This window comes from Temnothorax curvispinosus, unplaced genomic scaffold, assembly GCF_003070985.1.
Source record: "Temnothorax curvispinosus isolate PA1 unplaced genomic scaffold, ASM307098v1 QBEX01013129.1, whole genome shotgun sequence".
NCBI lineage: Eukaryota > Metazoa > Arthropoda > Insecta > Hymenoptera > Formicidae > Temnothorax > Temnothorax curvispinosus.
In genome coordinates this window covers 233484-247954 of record NW_020222909.1, presented here as the reverse complement: position 1 = coordinate 247954, position 14471 = coordinate 233484, and the positions used below count along the sequence as shown (strand labels likewise).

The following is a 14471-nucleotide window of genomic DNA, read 5'->3' as shown; positions in this document are numbered from 1 at the left end:
TTGCCCCTTTTATGCGGGGTCTACAATGCGAGTCGTGAGCAGACACAACTGTTGAGTTCGTCTTATCAACACTCTGCGTTGCGTGGTTGATTCTAAAAGTAAGAGCCACGCACGTTCAACTGTTAAGGGGATGCTGGAGCCGTAGCCGAACTCGATCGGCGTCGGTAAAGAAGACCGGCGAACTATATCTGTCCTTGTATAGACAAAGATATAGACAAGGATAGCACGCTACATTGCACGCACACATACGCACGATGCACACCGACATTATACTTTTATATTACGCTTCCAAATCTTGATTTGGGGGGTTTATCGATGTTTTTCTTGTTGTGCAATTCGGGGGAACTTGTTTTCGCGTTCGTACCAATGGTATATCTCTTATATGAAATACATCTTGTGACGAGCTGACAGCTCGCCGCAACTCGAGACGCCATATTGGAATAAGAGTAGGATAAGGATCTGTACTTCCGTAATTTTTTCTCGTTTTCTATATAAAATCGGAGTTTCCCCGAATCATTAATGTATGTACTGCAATTCTGGAGAAGGATTTTTAATTCTGTCAAATTAATATGACGCTACGTGCCGACAAAAAATGCCGGTAAAACAGACGGCTCCAGCATCCCCTTAAGGCCATTGCACGTAAAAAAATTTTAGTCATAATCGTAAGGTTTTAAGAAAATAGACCAATCACACTCGATTATTCTTCAAGCGCGAGAAGAATAATTGTCTGTGATTTGTCTATTATTTTCTTACGACCTTACGATTATGACTAAAATTTTGTTACGTGCAATGACCTTTAAGCTGGCCACACACACTTTCCGTAGAACGTAACAGTAGGATTTCGACCAATCGCGTTGCTCGATTCGAAAACGTACGGCCATACGTTCCCGAATCGAGTAACACGATTGGTCGAAATCCTACTGTTACTGTTACGAAAAAGTGTGTGTCCGGGGCCTTAAGGCCTTCACACACAAATCGACGGAAGACGTAAAACGTAAATCGTAAGGAAATCCACCAATCAGAGTCGACTATTCCCCTCTTTAAGAGGGAAGAAGAGGGGAATAGTCGACTCTGATTAGTGGATTTCCTTACGATTTACGTCTTACGTCTTCCGTCGATTTGTGTGTCCGGGGCTTTACTGAGCGGCTTGATCTGCTGAACGCGGCCAATCAAAACAGACGGAACAGAACGCGGGAATCTAGTACTGTCACCCTAAGGGTGCTGTCACATGGCAGTCAGAAATTCGGAAAACGGAATCTCGGAAAAGTAACGGAGAGGGGGTCAACCAATCAGAGTCAGCTCGATCGGTGCGATTTTTTAAGGGCCGGGCTCCCCATGGAACGACTTTTACGGAAAACTAAATGGCATTCTAACCTTAACATATTTTTAAATTAAAGAAATTTCTATATAATTTTAGAGTATAATAAAAAATACGTCGAAGCTTTATTTTTTAATAGACTCTACTACTACGGTAAGTATCTTTTTTCTTCTAAAACAATAAAAATAATTTTTTCAATTTTTACTTATTCCGGAAATATCAGTCCATGGGGAGCCCAGTCACAAAAATTTCGGACTGACAAGTCCGCAATTTTTGCATGTCTGACAGTATGTACATTAACTATTTATGTATTAAAAATTGTGTATTTATATTATTTTGTAGAGATAGAGATCATGAAATGGAAAAAAATTAAAATACTTTTAACGAAAGAATAAGTTATTAAATGCATTTAATAACTTCTGACCCCCTCTCCGTTACTTTTCCGAGATTCCGTTTTCCGAATTTCTGACTGCCATGTGACAGCACCCTAAGGGTACATTCACAGTACCGACCAAACTCGCGATTCCAGAGATGTGATTGGCCGTTAACGCCAATTTAGATAGTAGACGAGTGTTGCGAACCGCGTTTCAAGCCCGCTGATAGTCGAACGACGAAAACTTGGCCGTACATACATCAACTAAAATTTACTAAAACAAAAATTTGCCGTGTTATTTTCACATTCTCAGTGCCTCTGGTCGCGACTCGCGAGTCTCGAGCCTTGAGAAGAATCGGCATATTCGGCATTCGACGATCATCGCTCGCGCCCGCGCCTCCGCGTCCGTCGCGGTCGTCGTGGAACGGCGGAACCGCGGAAGACGGGAGAGAGAATGAGGGAGTCGTATATCTGAAAATCTGAGGGCCGATTTCACAGTCTCCGATTAAACTCACGCTTCGTCTCTTTCCAGAGGGACAGTTAGAAAGAGATGCAGAGTGAGACTGTGAAATCGGCTCTGAATTGCCGAAGTGGAACGCTGCGGAACGTGGAAGGTGGAACTGCCAGGGAGGCACCCGCACAAGGCCCCGTTGTCGATTGTTGACTGTCGAGTGTCGAGAGTGGTCGAGAGTGTCGAGTCGAGCGTCGAGTCGAGCACGTCTACTCGCAGTACTCGCCGTCTGCGGATAGGTAAAGCTGCACTATTTTACGCTATTTGCACCTGAAATAAGATAGATATGTGATTTACGTGCGAGGAAAGAGAGACGAGAGGGAGAGAGAGAAGCCTTGCGATTTGCGAATTGCGAGAGAGAGAGAGAGATTTGCCAGCACAGCAGGCACAGCTCCTAGATGACAATATGACAGACTCGGAGCTTTCTCGCGGCGAGCGGCGAGCGGCGAGATGCACCTCCCTCCTTCTCTTTCTCTCTCATTCTCTCTCTCGTCCTAGAAAGTTTTCCCTGCACTTTTTTCCAGCGGTCGAAAGTGACCTTACCTTACAATCCTTACGTCTTACTCCGGAGTCCGGGCCGAAGTAGCGATCGCGTCGCGATTATCCCGGCGGAGGAGGCACGTGAACGATTTTGTGTGACGCGAGTATTAATTCCGCAAGTCTGTCACTCTTGGTCGGCAAATACGCACGTTTCGGCAGCTAGGTACAGTACAACATGGTTCTGTATTTTAATTTGAAAAGTGATAGCTGTACGAGATAAGAGACAGTGAAAGAAAGAGAGAGAGGGGCGAGAGGGAGAGAGAAATTCGTTCTATCTCGACACTTCGAGATAGACAGACAACTCGAGACTCGAGACAACTTGTCCTAGGAGCCTAGGAGCAACCGTTGAAGGATATGATTACATTGATTTGTTAAATTTGTCCTAGTAAAGATCCGTTAGTTAGATCCGTATTGTTGGCTAATATTCTAAATTTAATCCCGCGTGGTGTTAACGAACTCCGAAGAAAAACAAAGTTGTGCTGTTATCGCCAATATTTTATATTACATTCCCGCTTATCTGTGGACTCTTCTTGTTTCTAGAATGGCTCGTGGACAGCAGAAGATACAGTCTCAAGCTAAGGCGGCGGAAAAAAGCGCGAAACTGAAGAAACAGCAAGGACACAGTGCCAATGATCAAAAAAAGGCAGCACAGAAAGCGCTGGTGCACGTGTGTACCGTATGCAAAGTCAGAATCTTTGTTGTCTGTGGATTTTTCGAGACTCCTTTATATAGATTTGACGTAAATTCTTTATTTGCAGGCCCAAATGCCAGATCCTAAGACTTACAAGCAACACTTTGAAAATAAACATCCCAAGAATGAACTGCCAGATGACTTGAAGAATATATGAGGGTACGAACTGTTGTACTACAGTGGGGATTGGGTGAGAACGCAGGAAAAGTTTGCTGCAACTGACAAAGTGATATAGTTCAACATTCATCTGATCATTGCATAGTTTGAGAAAATGAATTAAATCTTGTTAGTGTTTTAACTAATCTATCGCACTCAACAGATTGTTGTGCACAACTCAGAATGTTAAGCGTAATTGATGATTTACTTATGGAAAATCTTGATTTGTAAACAGTTTTTGCATACGTATCATATAATCAATACTTTTCACGTAAACGTTACATCTGGAGAGATTCTGTGTATATTTCTAAATAAAGTTCATAAATTTCATGGCAAAATTCTGAAATATTTTAACGAAAGGAAAAACGCAGTATATCGTCGATTTTTTAATTCTATTACGAAGGAAGATAATTTATAAGAATAATACAATATAAATGATTAGAAAGAATAATTAAATCATTATTTATTAAAAAAAAGCATTCTTATCCAAGTTCTTTATAACGTGTTATTGCTTGAAAATATTTCTATTTGAACGAATGCGCGTTATAGAAAAATGTTCTCGCATTATAAATTTTAATTCCATACTTCTTCATGACAGGAATATTATTTTCTATCATTATCTTTGTTGCATTTAATTAATAGTTGTGGTATATTTTAAGGTAGAAGTTTATAAAAACGGTTTTTAAATTATAAGAGGTTGAATGATACACAACAGTCTTTAACTACATGACCAACTGCCAATTTATAGTTGATTGTATTGTATGCTCTTTAAAATAAGAACGATCTAAGTGGGGATATATTACATAAGCCAGCCTTCCCTTCACGTTTGTAGAGGTAAATATTTTTATTTCTGTTTGTAACGGGGCTTGTCATTCGCATTATACCGGGCTATTCACAGACATACGCATAATTCCTGTTACATAAAATATTAATAATAATGCATTTTATATGCTCGTAAAATATGTAGTACTTACAGTACCGTAATGAACTAAGAATAATTGATTCATCCTACATTGTTATGTATTTATGTTATTATAAGAAATGTAAGAATATTCTGTTGGCTTCAATAAAGAATCCATTATTCTTCGAATGTAATATTATTAACATATTTCAGAACGCAGATTCTTTCTTTAGATACGAACGCGCGAACGAAACGTCTGTTTTAACATTGAAACTTCATTACACACATATTGCGCAAATGTTGTGAAAGTACACATTCGGATCGATCGCGATTATCTTTTGCAGTTTTATTTGTTCGCTATCGCTACATCATCAACTTGCGAGTCATCACTTGCGTCATATCAGAATGCGTTTTCTTGATAATGATGACGTTGTAATGATGACGTATAATAAACTCTGCGTTGCAACGTATTTCTCAGATAATGATACTACCAACGATATTCGCACAATGATTGTACAATTTCGTGATAAAAGTCTGTCGATTATTACAGTCATGTAGCGAAGTAACCGGCACATTATAATTAGCTTTCGGGCCAGAAATAAAACAGAACGCACTGAAATGGTGATTGATACAGCGAGCATAATTAAATAAATTAAAATTAAAATTTTATCAAGGGCTCAACGGATTAAGAAATCAAATAAAGGCAATAGAGATTACGAGCTGAGCTATGTTTTTATGCTACAATTTAATGCTAAGACTAGTGTTGATTGTACTACAGGGAATAATTATTTAAATATAGTGATGGCAATATCTCTGAGTGGCTCCACCTAATGAGAGGTCATTTTTTTCAACAATTTCTGAAGCTTTCGACATTTTTGGACATATTGTAAGATACATTAATAGGGAAACGCGTTAACAAGAAGAAAAATACGAAAGACGAACTAGCGTTACTTGATAAGTCAGTGTATATAAATAATTTAATATAATATTTACATAACTTCGATAACAGTTTATAAATTACAACTGAGATTGTGGAGAATTTTGTTAGCAAAGTTATAATAGATATTAAGTCATTGATATATCAATAATGTATCTCTCAAATGATTCCAGCTTCTGTCGTATTCTTCTTCTTTGTTAATGCGTTTTCGAACAGCTTTGCCTTAACTGTGTCACTAAATGTGTCACTATATATATAATGCAAAATATCTGACAATGAGTATCTACTAAATTCGCTGGTGTAAATATTTTTATGGCTATATGTTTAGGCTTCGAGCTATGTTATATCAATTGGTCACGTCATATGTATTTTAGATTTTAGTCGATAAATGTTATTTATGTTATAGATGATGTAATATCTGTACATGTGTTTTAGAAAATGTTAAAGGACAACTTTTGGATGTCTTAAGACATGCGTCTTTTAGACGTGCGTGTTGTCTGAAAAAGATTCGTTGTATACGTGAAAAAGGTGATCATATAAGAATAGGAGCATTAGTATTGAATACTGATCGATTGCGAAGAGAGAACGCGAGTTGCAAGGATGACTAGCGATATTTAATTGACGCTTGAATACAAAGTGAAGGAGCACTTGCTAATTTCTCGAATATTGCTATAATTGGCGACTCACGATCGCAATCTCGGCGAGTCTCGGGATTGTATCTACGAAAATTTTCTTCAAAGTCAGAGGATGTCACGATCGTCGCGATTGGTTGGGGTCGTTCGCTTTTATCAAATGTTATTAAACCGAATCGTCGGCATCGCGCGAAAACTTACATCATATTGAGAAGTAATCCAGTGATAGAGTCATATTAGCACATTAGTGTATGAGTTCGCGTTATCGCACCGACTCTTATATACATCATAGCCGATAGCGTATATAAATGCGGCGATTGCTATATCATCGCGACAGTTTTCATTTACGTGTATAGTGTGCGGTTTTCGTATTAATATTCAGTGTCGAACGAGAGCTGTACGGTTTCGTCGTCGTTGAATTGAAGGTACGGTATCTCGTATAAGAGAGGAGGAAATAACAAGTTCAAAAATGCAAATAAGCGGTTTGATCCACATTTTTCTTAAGAAGAAAAAGTGTAAAAGTTAAATTTAAATTTGCGCCAATTTCTATTCATTTTTTATCGTTGTAGTTTAAGTAAATTTAGATTTTTCCTAAGTTGTTAAAAAAGTGAGTTAAGAAAGAGATTATTGAACTCTTCAAATACATTTTTATTCTGTAATTGTGAACCAAGATTTAATTTGTGAATTATTAGGAAATAAAGAAAAAAGAAGAATATAAAATAAGCGATGACAGCTAAAAATTGGAAAGTTATTCTTTCATGCCTAAGATTCATTTCTATAATTCACTTGAACTTGAACGATTTGCGCTAAAAGTCAAACTATACATATAGCCGAACGATCCATCAATCAATAAAAATAAATTATCGCGACATTTAAGACTGTACGAATAATTTGACGATTTCATCAATCTGACGTTATCAATTATCAAATGTATCATATTGAATAGTCGCAGAGTAGTTGTTATATCAAAATTATCATCGAGAGCCATTATCATGTATATATTAATATTGATTGTTACAATGAATATTCCTTCCGCTGCACTGTCACTGCTTGGATTCCGGTGACGCAGAGTTGCATCATTAACACGTTTAATTACGCGACCGCTTCCGCGTTTAATCTTGTGCACCGAGATCGTCGCCCGCGCTCAATCAAGGTGTAAATAGAAAATGCTAAGAGACGACGGAATTATTCTCAATGGGCACGTGGCATCGGATAACATGGGAAGGAGAGGTCACCCTTCTTTCATTTGCCCTCGGTATAAACCTATTGCACGCTTGACTTATGTCAAGAGCCCTTGATAACATTACGCGAGATAACAATAATTTATGCGAAACACCGTGCTGACGAAGCTATCTGGCGAAGTCACTCTTGTAGATAGGAATTTGTGCCAGAATGGGCGATTAATCTTGGTTTCATTTAAAAAAGCAGTTAACATGTAGCAGTAACAAATAGTTAACGTGGGACAACATGAAAAATAGTCAATTGAAATTATAGGTACGATAATTATAATCGGGATTAAATAATCTACATGCATGTGTGTAGTCGAGCAAATATAGTCACAAGAGAAAAAAATAATGAAAAGAATAATGAAAAAAGATATAAAATACTCGCTATTTTATGCATATGACTAAGAAATAGTGATTGAAACCACAAAGGCAAAATAGCGACATAAACTGTATGATTTCTTTTTAATAAGTTAATTCTTTTCAACATATTTTTGTTTTCACAGTACAATTTATACCGCGTTGGTTCCATAGTTCTATCGTAAGGTCTCATTCCCTCGCGATGGTGGATTCCGTGTTTCGTACCCGTTCCCTCGGTACGGCAGCCGAGGGTGTCAGGGATCAGTACGCGGATGGCAAAGCGGCAAAGGTCTGGGAGGTTTTCATCGGCGACAAGAAACAACGTACGCAAAACTATCGGGACTTCCTGGTAGGGCTACTGCGGCAGAAGGGATGTCATCGAATATTGGATGTCGCCTGCGGTACCGGCGTCGACTCCGTGATGCTGCTGGAAGAGGGTTTCGAAGTCGTCAGCGTCGATGCATCTGACAAAATGCTCAAGTACGCGCTAAAATCCAGATGGGATCGTAGAAAGGAGCCTGCCTTTGACAACTGGGGTGAGCAAGTTGGACGTTTGATATTTCAATAGGATTCGATTTTTCATGCTTAAAAAGATCTGAGAAAAATTAAAGAAAGATAAAACGCGGAAGATATTCTGCGAAATGTGAAGAGAAAAACAAGCGTTAATCATTTCACACAGAAACTCGAAATAACGTGTTGACGCAAAAGAGTTTTGGCTCTGAAGATTTAAGTGAATGTTGCAACAATGCAAGACATTGAGTGCATTTATGATGATTTTTTTGCGTATCGATAAAAGTTGTTATTGTTAACGCGTATGGGTTTACACAATCTAACAAAATGTTATTTATACACAATACATATACATATATTTACATGATCATTGTGAAATCAAAACCAGATAAACCAGTTTAAAATCGCTCGAAAACAGCCACCGGATGACCGGATTGCTTATCGTTATACTTAAAACTGGATTGCTTTATCAGTAATAGAAGTATACCTAGAAAGAAAGGATCTTGCTTATCAGCAAAGGTCAATCGCGACATTTCGTTTTCTAGCTTGCTAGCCTTCGGCCTTGTGATTTCAATCACATATATTAAACTGAAAATGCGAATTATTTATATGTCAACAAAATTGAAGCAAATAATGATATCAAAAGTTATACTAATAATAATTAACAAACTATTTTAATTATTGGAATTTTAGATACTTTTAATTTTTAGAGTATTAAGGAATTATATTCACAAAAAAGTCCTAACGAAAAGTCTAAGAAAAAAAGCAAAGATTTTATTGTCGACGTCTAATTTAAGAGAATTTTATAAGTCTCTGCTGAGAAACACCTTTACAATGATTATCATTTTCGATTGTGGCAGTGATCGAAGAAGCGAATTGGCTAACTCTACCCAGCGATATTAACCATCTCATTGGAGAAGGCTTCGATGCCGTTATATGTTTGGGAAACAGTTTCGCTCACATGCCCGATTCTTTCGGTGATCAGAGAGAGCAGAGGTATTAAATTTATCATATTAGATCGTATTAGATTAGATTATCTTTGGTTGATATTTCGGAGCATTGGTTCTCAAACTTGCGAAATCTGAAAACTTGATGGATTAATATATGTCAATTATTTATACAATATTTTATTATTCTAGACGAGCTTTGGCGAATTTCAAACGTTGTGTAAAGCCGGGAGGCTTATTGCTCATCGATCACAGGAATTACGATTACATCATCAACACCGGTCAAACTCCTTCAAAATGCATATATTATAATGTAAGTGAACATTAGAAGAAAATATTACACTCTTTCATTATTTGGGAAAATTTTACGTTAAAAACTGCCAACTTTTCGTATTGCAGAGTCAGCGTATGACGGACATCAAGACATCAGTGCTTTTTGTTTCCGGAAAACCAAAGATTGTTATTATGGATTATATGATCGCTCTGGATGAGGAAGACAATGACAATCCCGAATATATTAGCGAATTCAGGCTGTCATATTATCCTCATAGATTGACAATTTTCCGCGACATGCTAACCGAGACATTCAGCCACGGGGCGAAACACACCATTTACGGTGACTTTAAACCGCTCAATCAGGTCGACCAACCCGGGTTTTACATCCACGTACTGGAGAAGCAACGTTAAAGTGAGACATCGATATAGACAGTCACTGTAACTACGTGCTTTTGTTTTTAAATGATATCATCAGTTTTTCGGAACAAACGTTTCGCATACAGAATGATATTCGACGTAGAATGTGTTGAATCAATTAGGTTCATGAAATCACGAGAATTTCGCGCGCCGCGCATGAATCTTGAACAAGTGAATAAGTTTCACGATTCTAGAAAATATAATGTAGAGAATGCAGATTATTTTGAAAAAGCTCCCGTTTTAAGATTCAGAAAGTTTCTGAAACTTAATCGTCAATGAGAGAATTTCTCGGAGGAAATTGCAACTTTGTTATTCGCTTGCCTTTTAGATGTATTCTTGTTTAAATTCATTCAAAAAACACTGTTCATTTCGTAAACAATACTCATTTTTCTTAGAGGCATTTCTAATGAAAGCGAATAATTGAATTGTGTATTTGTCTCGAATGCTCTCTCTGTGTTAGCTTTGTTAATAATGTTTTCACTAGTAACTTCACCAGTTTTCACTTATTTATAAGGACAATAATAATTAACACGACAATAATAATTAGCAATAAGAATTAACACGAAAAAAACTGAAACACATATTACAAAGAAAAATGGTTAATACTCTTTGTGTTTGATATCGAAGTAAATATTACATTTTGTTCGTGGTTAATCACGATCACCATTCGAATTGAGTTTGCGTTTATCTATATTACTGAGTTTCGTGTTGCGCGTTTCATGTGTCAGCGGGTCACGTGCATCCCCTTGGCAGTGAAAAGGTTCCATCAGGCGTGGAAATTGCTCGCGGCTATCGCTACATCTGGTAGTTACACTGACCGGCTTTTAGCTGTAAACGAGTCAATGGTTGGTTTGTCATCAGATTACAAAACCAATCAAACCCAATGTAATTCGACTTGGCGTTAATCGGACCCGTTTTCTAGCGTCGGCTTTTTCGGTATCACTAGCTGAAGGAGAAATTCGACGACGACGCGTCACGGCGGGCTAGAGCCTAGAGCTAGAGAAAAAGGGCGAGACAACAGGGGTTGCGCGCCGCGACGCGCCGCGACGCGCTGTTGTGGGTCTGTGAGTGGGGGATATGGTGTTTCTTCTTTCGGGGGTAGTCAGCGCCGCCACGGCATCACGCAGGGTGAGGGTGAGTCTCAGTTCTCAGTCTCCACTCGGTCATCCTGCCGAACGGATGAATTTGGGTGAATTGGAGGAATCTATCTATTCGCGCGTACACGCTCGTTCTCTCACACAAAATTCCACTCGAATTCGGTTTTTCCCTACTCCCCTTGACCTTTAGAGAAAGGTTGGTCAACTTTGGCTCGCGGATAATTTGTTACTTGAACACAGTGTTTGTATCTCTCCTATTTGCCACCAAGATATACGTATCGGGTGCAATTTGTGCAATTTTTGTGTGGGAACGTGGTGCCGCAACCGGTCAGCGCGTGTGCACCCCACGACGATCGATCGACTCGGGATACGATACGATCCAGAGAGGCGATGGACGGAACCACCCTCCTACGAGACGACATAGGAACTCGACGAGATAAGGAACTCGAAGACAAGGAACAATAATATACGTGCTACTGGTACGCGATTATATGGCAAGATCGGATCGCGATTGCTCGATTTGCTCCAACCGCTCCGATTGCGCCTGATATGCGCCGACTTGACGTTATAAAGCTTATCGAGAAACAGGTCTATAACGGTCGCGCCGCGTGGCATGTGACCTAGCTCGAAACGATCGTTCTTGCTCGGTCCCGAACTGCTGCGTGAGGCGTGAGGCGTCAAAAATTTATCGCGCTTTCTGTAATCATGATCCTTCAATTGAAAGATATATATATAAGTAAACGATCGGCAGAATTTATGATCTGCCAATTAAATGTTTTTAATGGAGGGATAGGTAACTAGCGATAACTTGCTTTGTTCGTATTAGAGACATGTACATATATTGGAGAACAGGTGAAACTGGAAGCACAGGAAAGTATAAGATGAATCCTTAATCGTAATCTTGAGAGATGACGAATGTGTTATAGTACGCGAGAAAATTATTTATAAAGCTAAAGGGGGATGTAGTATATTTTAGTAATAGTAATAAGTAATACGCGGAGAATCTGTATATATATATATATATATACTATCTCTTTCTCTTTCTAGTTCTCGATGTTTCCTTGCTTGCAAGTAAATCGTCTCAGATTGTGTTACAGAAAAATCATAGAATAATAATATTGACCAAAATAGCCTGTCATTAACAAGGATGCGGATAATTAAATTAAATTTACGTTATCCGACAGAATCGTATTCTCAAGAATGTTGATTCAAGTATATATGACAGAATATTGATGATATCTTTTTAATGATATTGATATATATTAAATTGTTTAAACAATACATACGATAATATATATAGATTTAAGATATATTATACTACTAATATTCGTTATGATGATTCACAAACGATCGTCCATTGTTTTACTGATTTTGATTGATGCTTAATTATCAAGCTAATGATCATATAATATGTTGCTCATTTGATGAATTTTAACATTATGTTACCTATATTAGAAATTACATCGAAAATAAGAAAAATGACAAATGTAAGATTAAGCAACTAATAACTTGATAAAAACGGGAACAGAAAATTTCATCATCATTTAACGAGGAATTATTTTTCGTTTAAAATCGCGACGATTTTGAATATTGATGTTATTATAAATGTTTACCATCGGCTTTCACTTCTTCAACTTTTGAGAATATATTATATGTATATATGGAGGGGTAAAAGTCATAGTGGTGTAAGTCAAATTTTTTTAAATTTTTTCTCACGTGCATAGATGCAATCTATACAATATATAAATTGCATCTATGCACATGAAAAAATATTTTTAAAAATTTGACCTACTGACCACTGGTTTTTACCCCTCCATATAATGCGTATTTGAACGTGTTAAATTGAGGCAGCCTCAGTAGTCGACGGTTTTATGGGAAAGGATAAGCAACATCGAGTTCTGTCGGCTGTCAAGTGTCGACGATTGAATGATCTTAATTTTATTTCGCATGGCAGTTACTGACAGCATCACATGGATACGACAGAACTCGAAACTAGTGCAATTCTTATAAAACTGCACTTTTTACAAATCTGTTAATCTGTCTTGTTAATGGGGAAACTTTGTTTAAGAAAGTAAAGAAAATGCTCATGAATATTCGTAAGTTTTAAGCTTTTCATTTTGATCGTTGCTAAACACAATTGAATATTATATTATAATACTATCTTGTATTTTCATACATAGGAGTCATTAAATCAGTTAACGCATATAATTTAATCATGATGACAACAATATTCCGTTTTGTCGTAGTTTATGTTTGAAATTTATTATAAAATTACTATTTTGTAATTGACAATTGATTCACAATCATGTTCACAATAATATCAATAATAATTGAATTTTAGCACAATCATTAAATCACATAAGTATGGTAAGCAATTCAAGACGTTTGTAACGGAAAATGCTGACGGTATTGCTGTCAGTAGCATACCCGTATGCCAATATGGAAAGACATCATGATATTCTTATGTTTCCACCCTTACTTGTCGAGTATGATGGCTTAGCAGAGATCGGAATGCATCATAGTCGATTGCGCTTGAATAGGAAGTCTCTCAATCTTACTCTCCAAGGAAACTAAGATGCGGAAGTCAAAGATATCCGCCAAGTTTCATCAATTAAAGCTGTTATGTTGAACTCTGATACCTTAATATTCTCGATCTATAGTGGCTTGTAATTCATTGAGAGTTACAAGTATCTACACGATGTCGTTAATATATCAGTAATCTATCACTGACTTAAGTTTCGTATATCACGTTCTTATATGATTAATAGATACAATTTCAAGCTACTTTTTCGACACGATAGAGTGTATTTTTTTTTGTTAAAAAAAGACGTGAATCAAAAGACATTTTCTCTGAAAAATGTAACATTTTCTTCGAAAATGTATCGCTCTAGTAATGTTTGGTTAAGTGCTTGAAGTGCTTTTGATTATTCCCTTATTTCCTTTTCTGTATATCGACTATGACAAGTTGCCGAAAGAAATGCAATGAATCGTTTGACCATATTCGAATGGAAACGTACATAAGAGGAAAAGGAGATAGGTAGCATCCGATGCAGTATCTTAAATAAGAAATTAAAAGAATTCGTGATTTAATCGAATCTATGTGGAATCAGTGATCCGCGTGCTGATCTGTGGTAGCCGAAATGTTATTTCTCGCAATATCAATTTCTCGATATAATAATGTTAAAATAAGAAATAAGAAATTATTCTCGCCAATATCCGCATTAAGTTCGTCTTAACCTATTTTTTCTTTTGTGGATTTTCCTTAAAGATATTTTTTTATTTTTACTCTTATTTTTTTATATCAATTTTTGTAATTAATATTAGTCTTTCGACATAATTTTAAATATTGTTACTTTAATGCTAATATTTACGATGCTGGACAAAGATTATTACAACTTTCGCACACTATATTTATATTAAATGCAAACAATTCGCGTGTAAACAATTTATATTCGTAAATATAATTGCATTTGTTGTAAAATGTTTAAAAGTGCAAAAGTTTGACGAAAGTGGAGCTGATTTGATGTGACTGATTAAAAGACAAAATGCAACAAGGAATTTCCTGGACTTTCATTCAGTTTC

The 14471-nt window shown here is 37.0% G+C and overlaps 3 protein-coding genes across 12 annotated transcripts in view; all 3 read left to right on the top strand.

Annotated features, from left to right (window-relative positions):
- Positions 1 to 2244: 2244 nt before the first annotated feature.
- LOC112463231 (zinc finger protein 706-like) lies at positions 2245 to 4679 on the top strand. Of its 2 annotated transcripts, none has more exons than XM_025029488.1 (3): positions 2245 to 2441; positions 3283 to 3427; positions 3501 to 4679. In XM_025029488.1, exons 2-3 carry the CDS (start codon positions 3284 to 3286, stop codon positions 3588 to 3590), a joined length of 234 nt encoding a protein of 77 aa, XP_024885256.1. In that variant the 5' UTR covers positions 2245 to 2441; position 3283; the 3' UTR covers positions 3591 to 4679. The 2 variants fall into 2 exon arrangements, with proteins under 2 accessions (XP_024885256.1, XP_024885255.1); XM_025029487.1 differs by lacking the exon at positions 2245 to 2441 and adding an exon at positions 2535 to 2905.
- Positions 4680 to 4778: 99 nt separating this feature from the next.
- LOC112463230 (glycine N-methyltransferase) lies at positions 4779 to 10464 on the top strand. Of its 2 annotated transcripts, none has more exons than XM_025029486.1 (5): positions 4779 to 6484; positions 7817 to 8178; positions 9013 to 9148; positions 9292 to 9412; positions 9499 to 10464. In XM_025029486.1, exons 2-5 carry the CDS (start codon positions 7845 to 7847, stop codon positions 9784 to 9786), a joined length of 879 nt encoding a protein of 292 aa, XP_024885254.1. In that variant the 5' UTR covers positions 4779 to 6484; positions 7817 to 7844; the 3' UTR covers positions 9787 to 10464. The 2 variants fall into 2 exon arrangements, with proteins under 2 accessions (XP_024885254.1, XP_024885253.1); XM_025029485.1 differs by having other exon boundaries at positions 7789 to 8178.
- A 94-nt stretch (positions 10465 to 10558) lies between these two features.
- Positions 10559 to 14471, top strand: part of LOC112463228 (potassium voltage-gated channel protein eag) — a 69057-nt gene continuing 65144 nt past the window's right edge. For all 8 annotated transcript variants that reach the window (XM_025029483.1, XM_025029479.1, XM_025029481.1 and 5 more), the window contains exon 1: positions 10559 to 11368. The gene's annotated coding sequence lies outside the window, so the exon portion shown is untranslated. The remainder of the gene's footprint in view (positions 11369 to 14471) is intronic.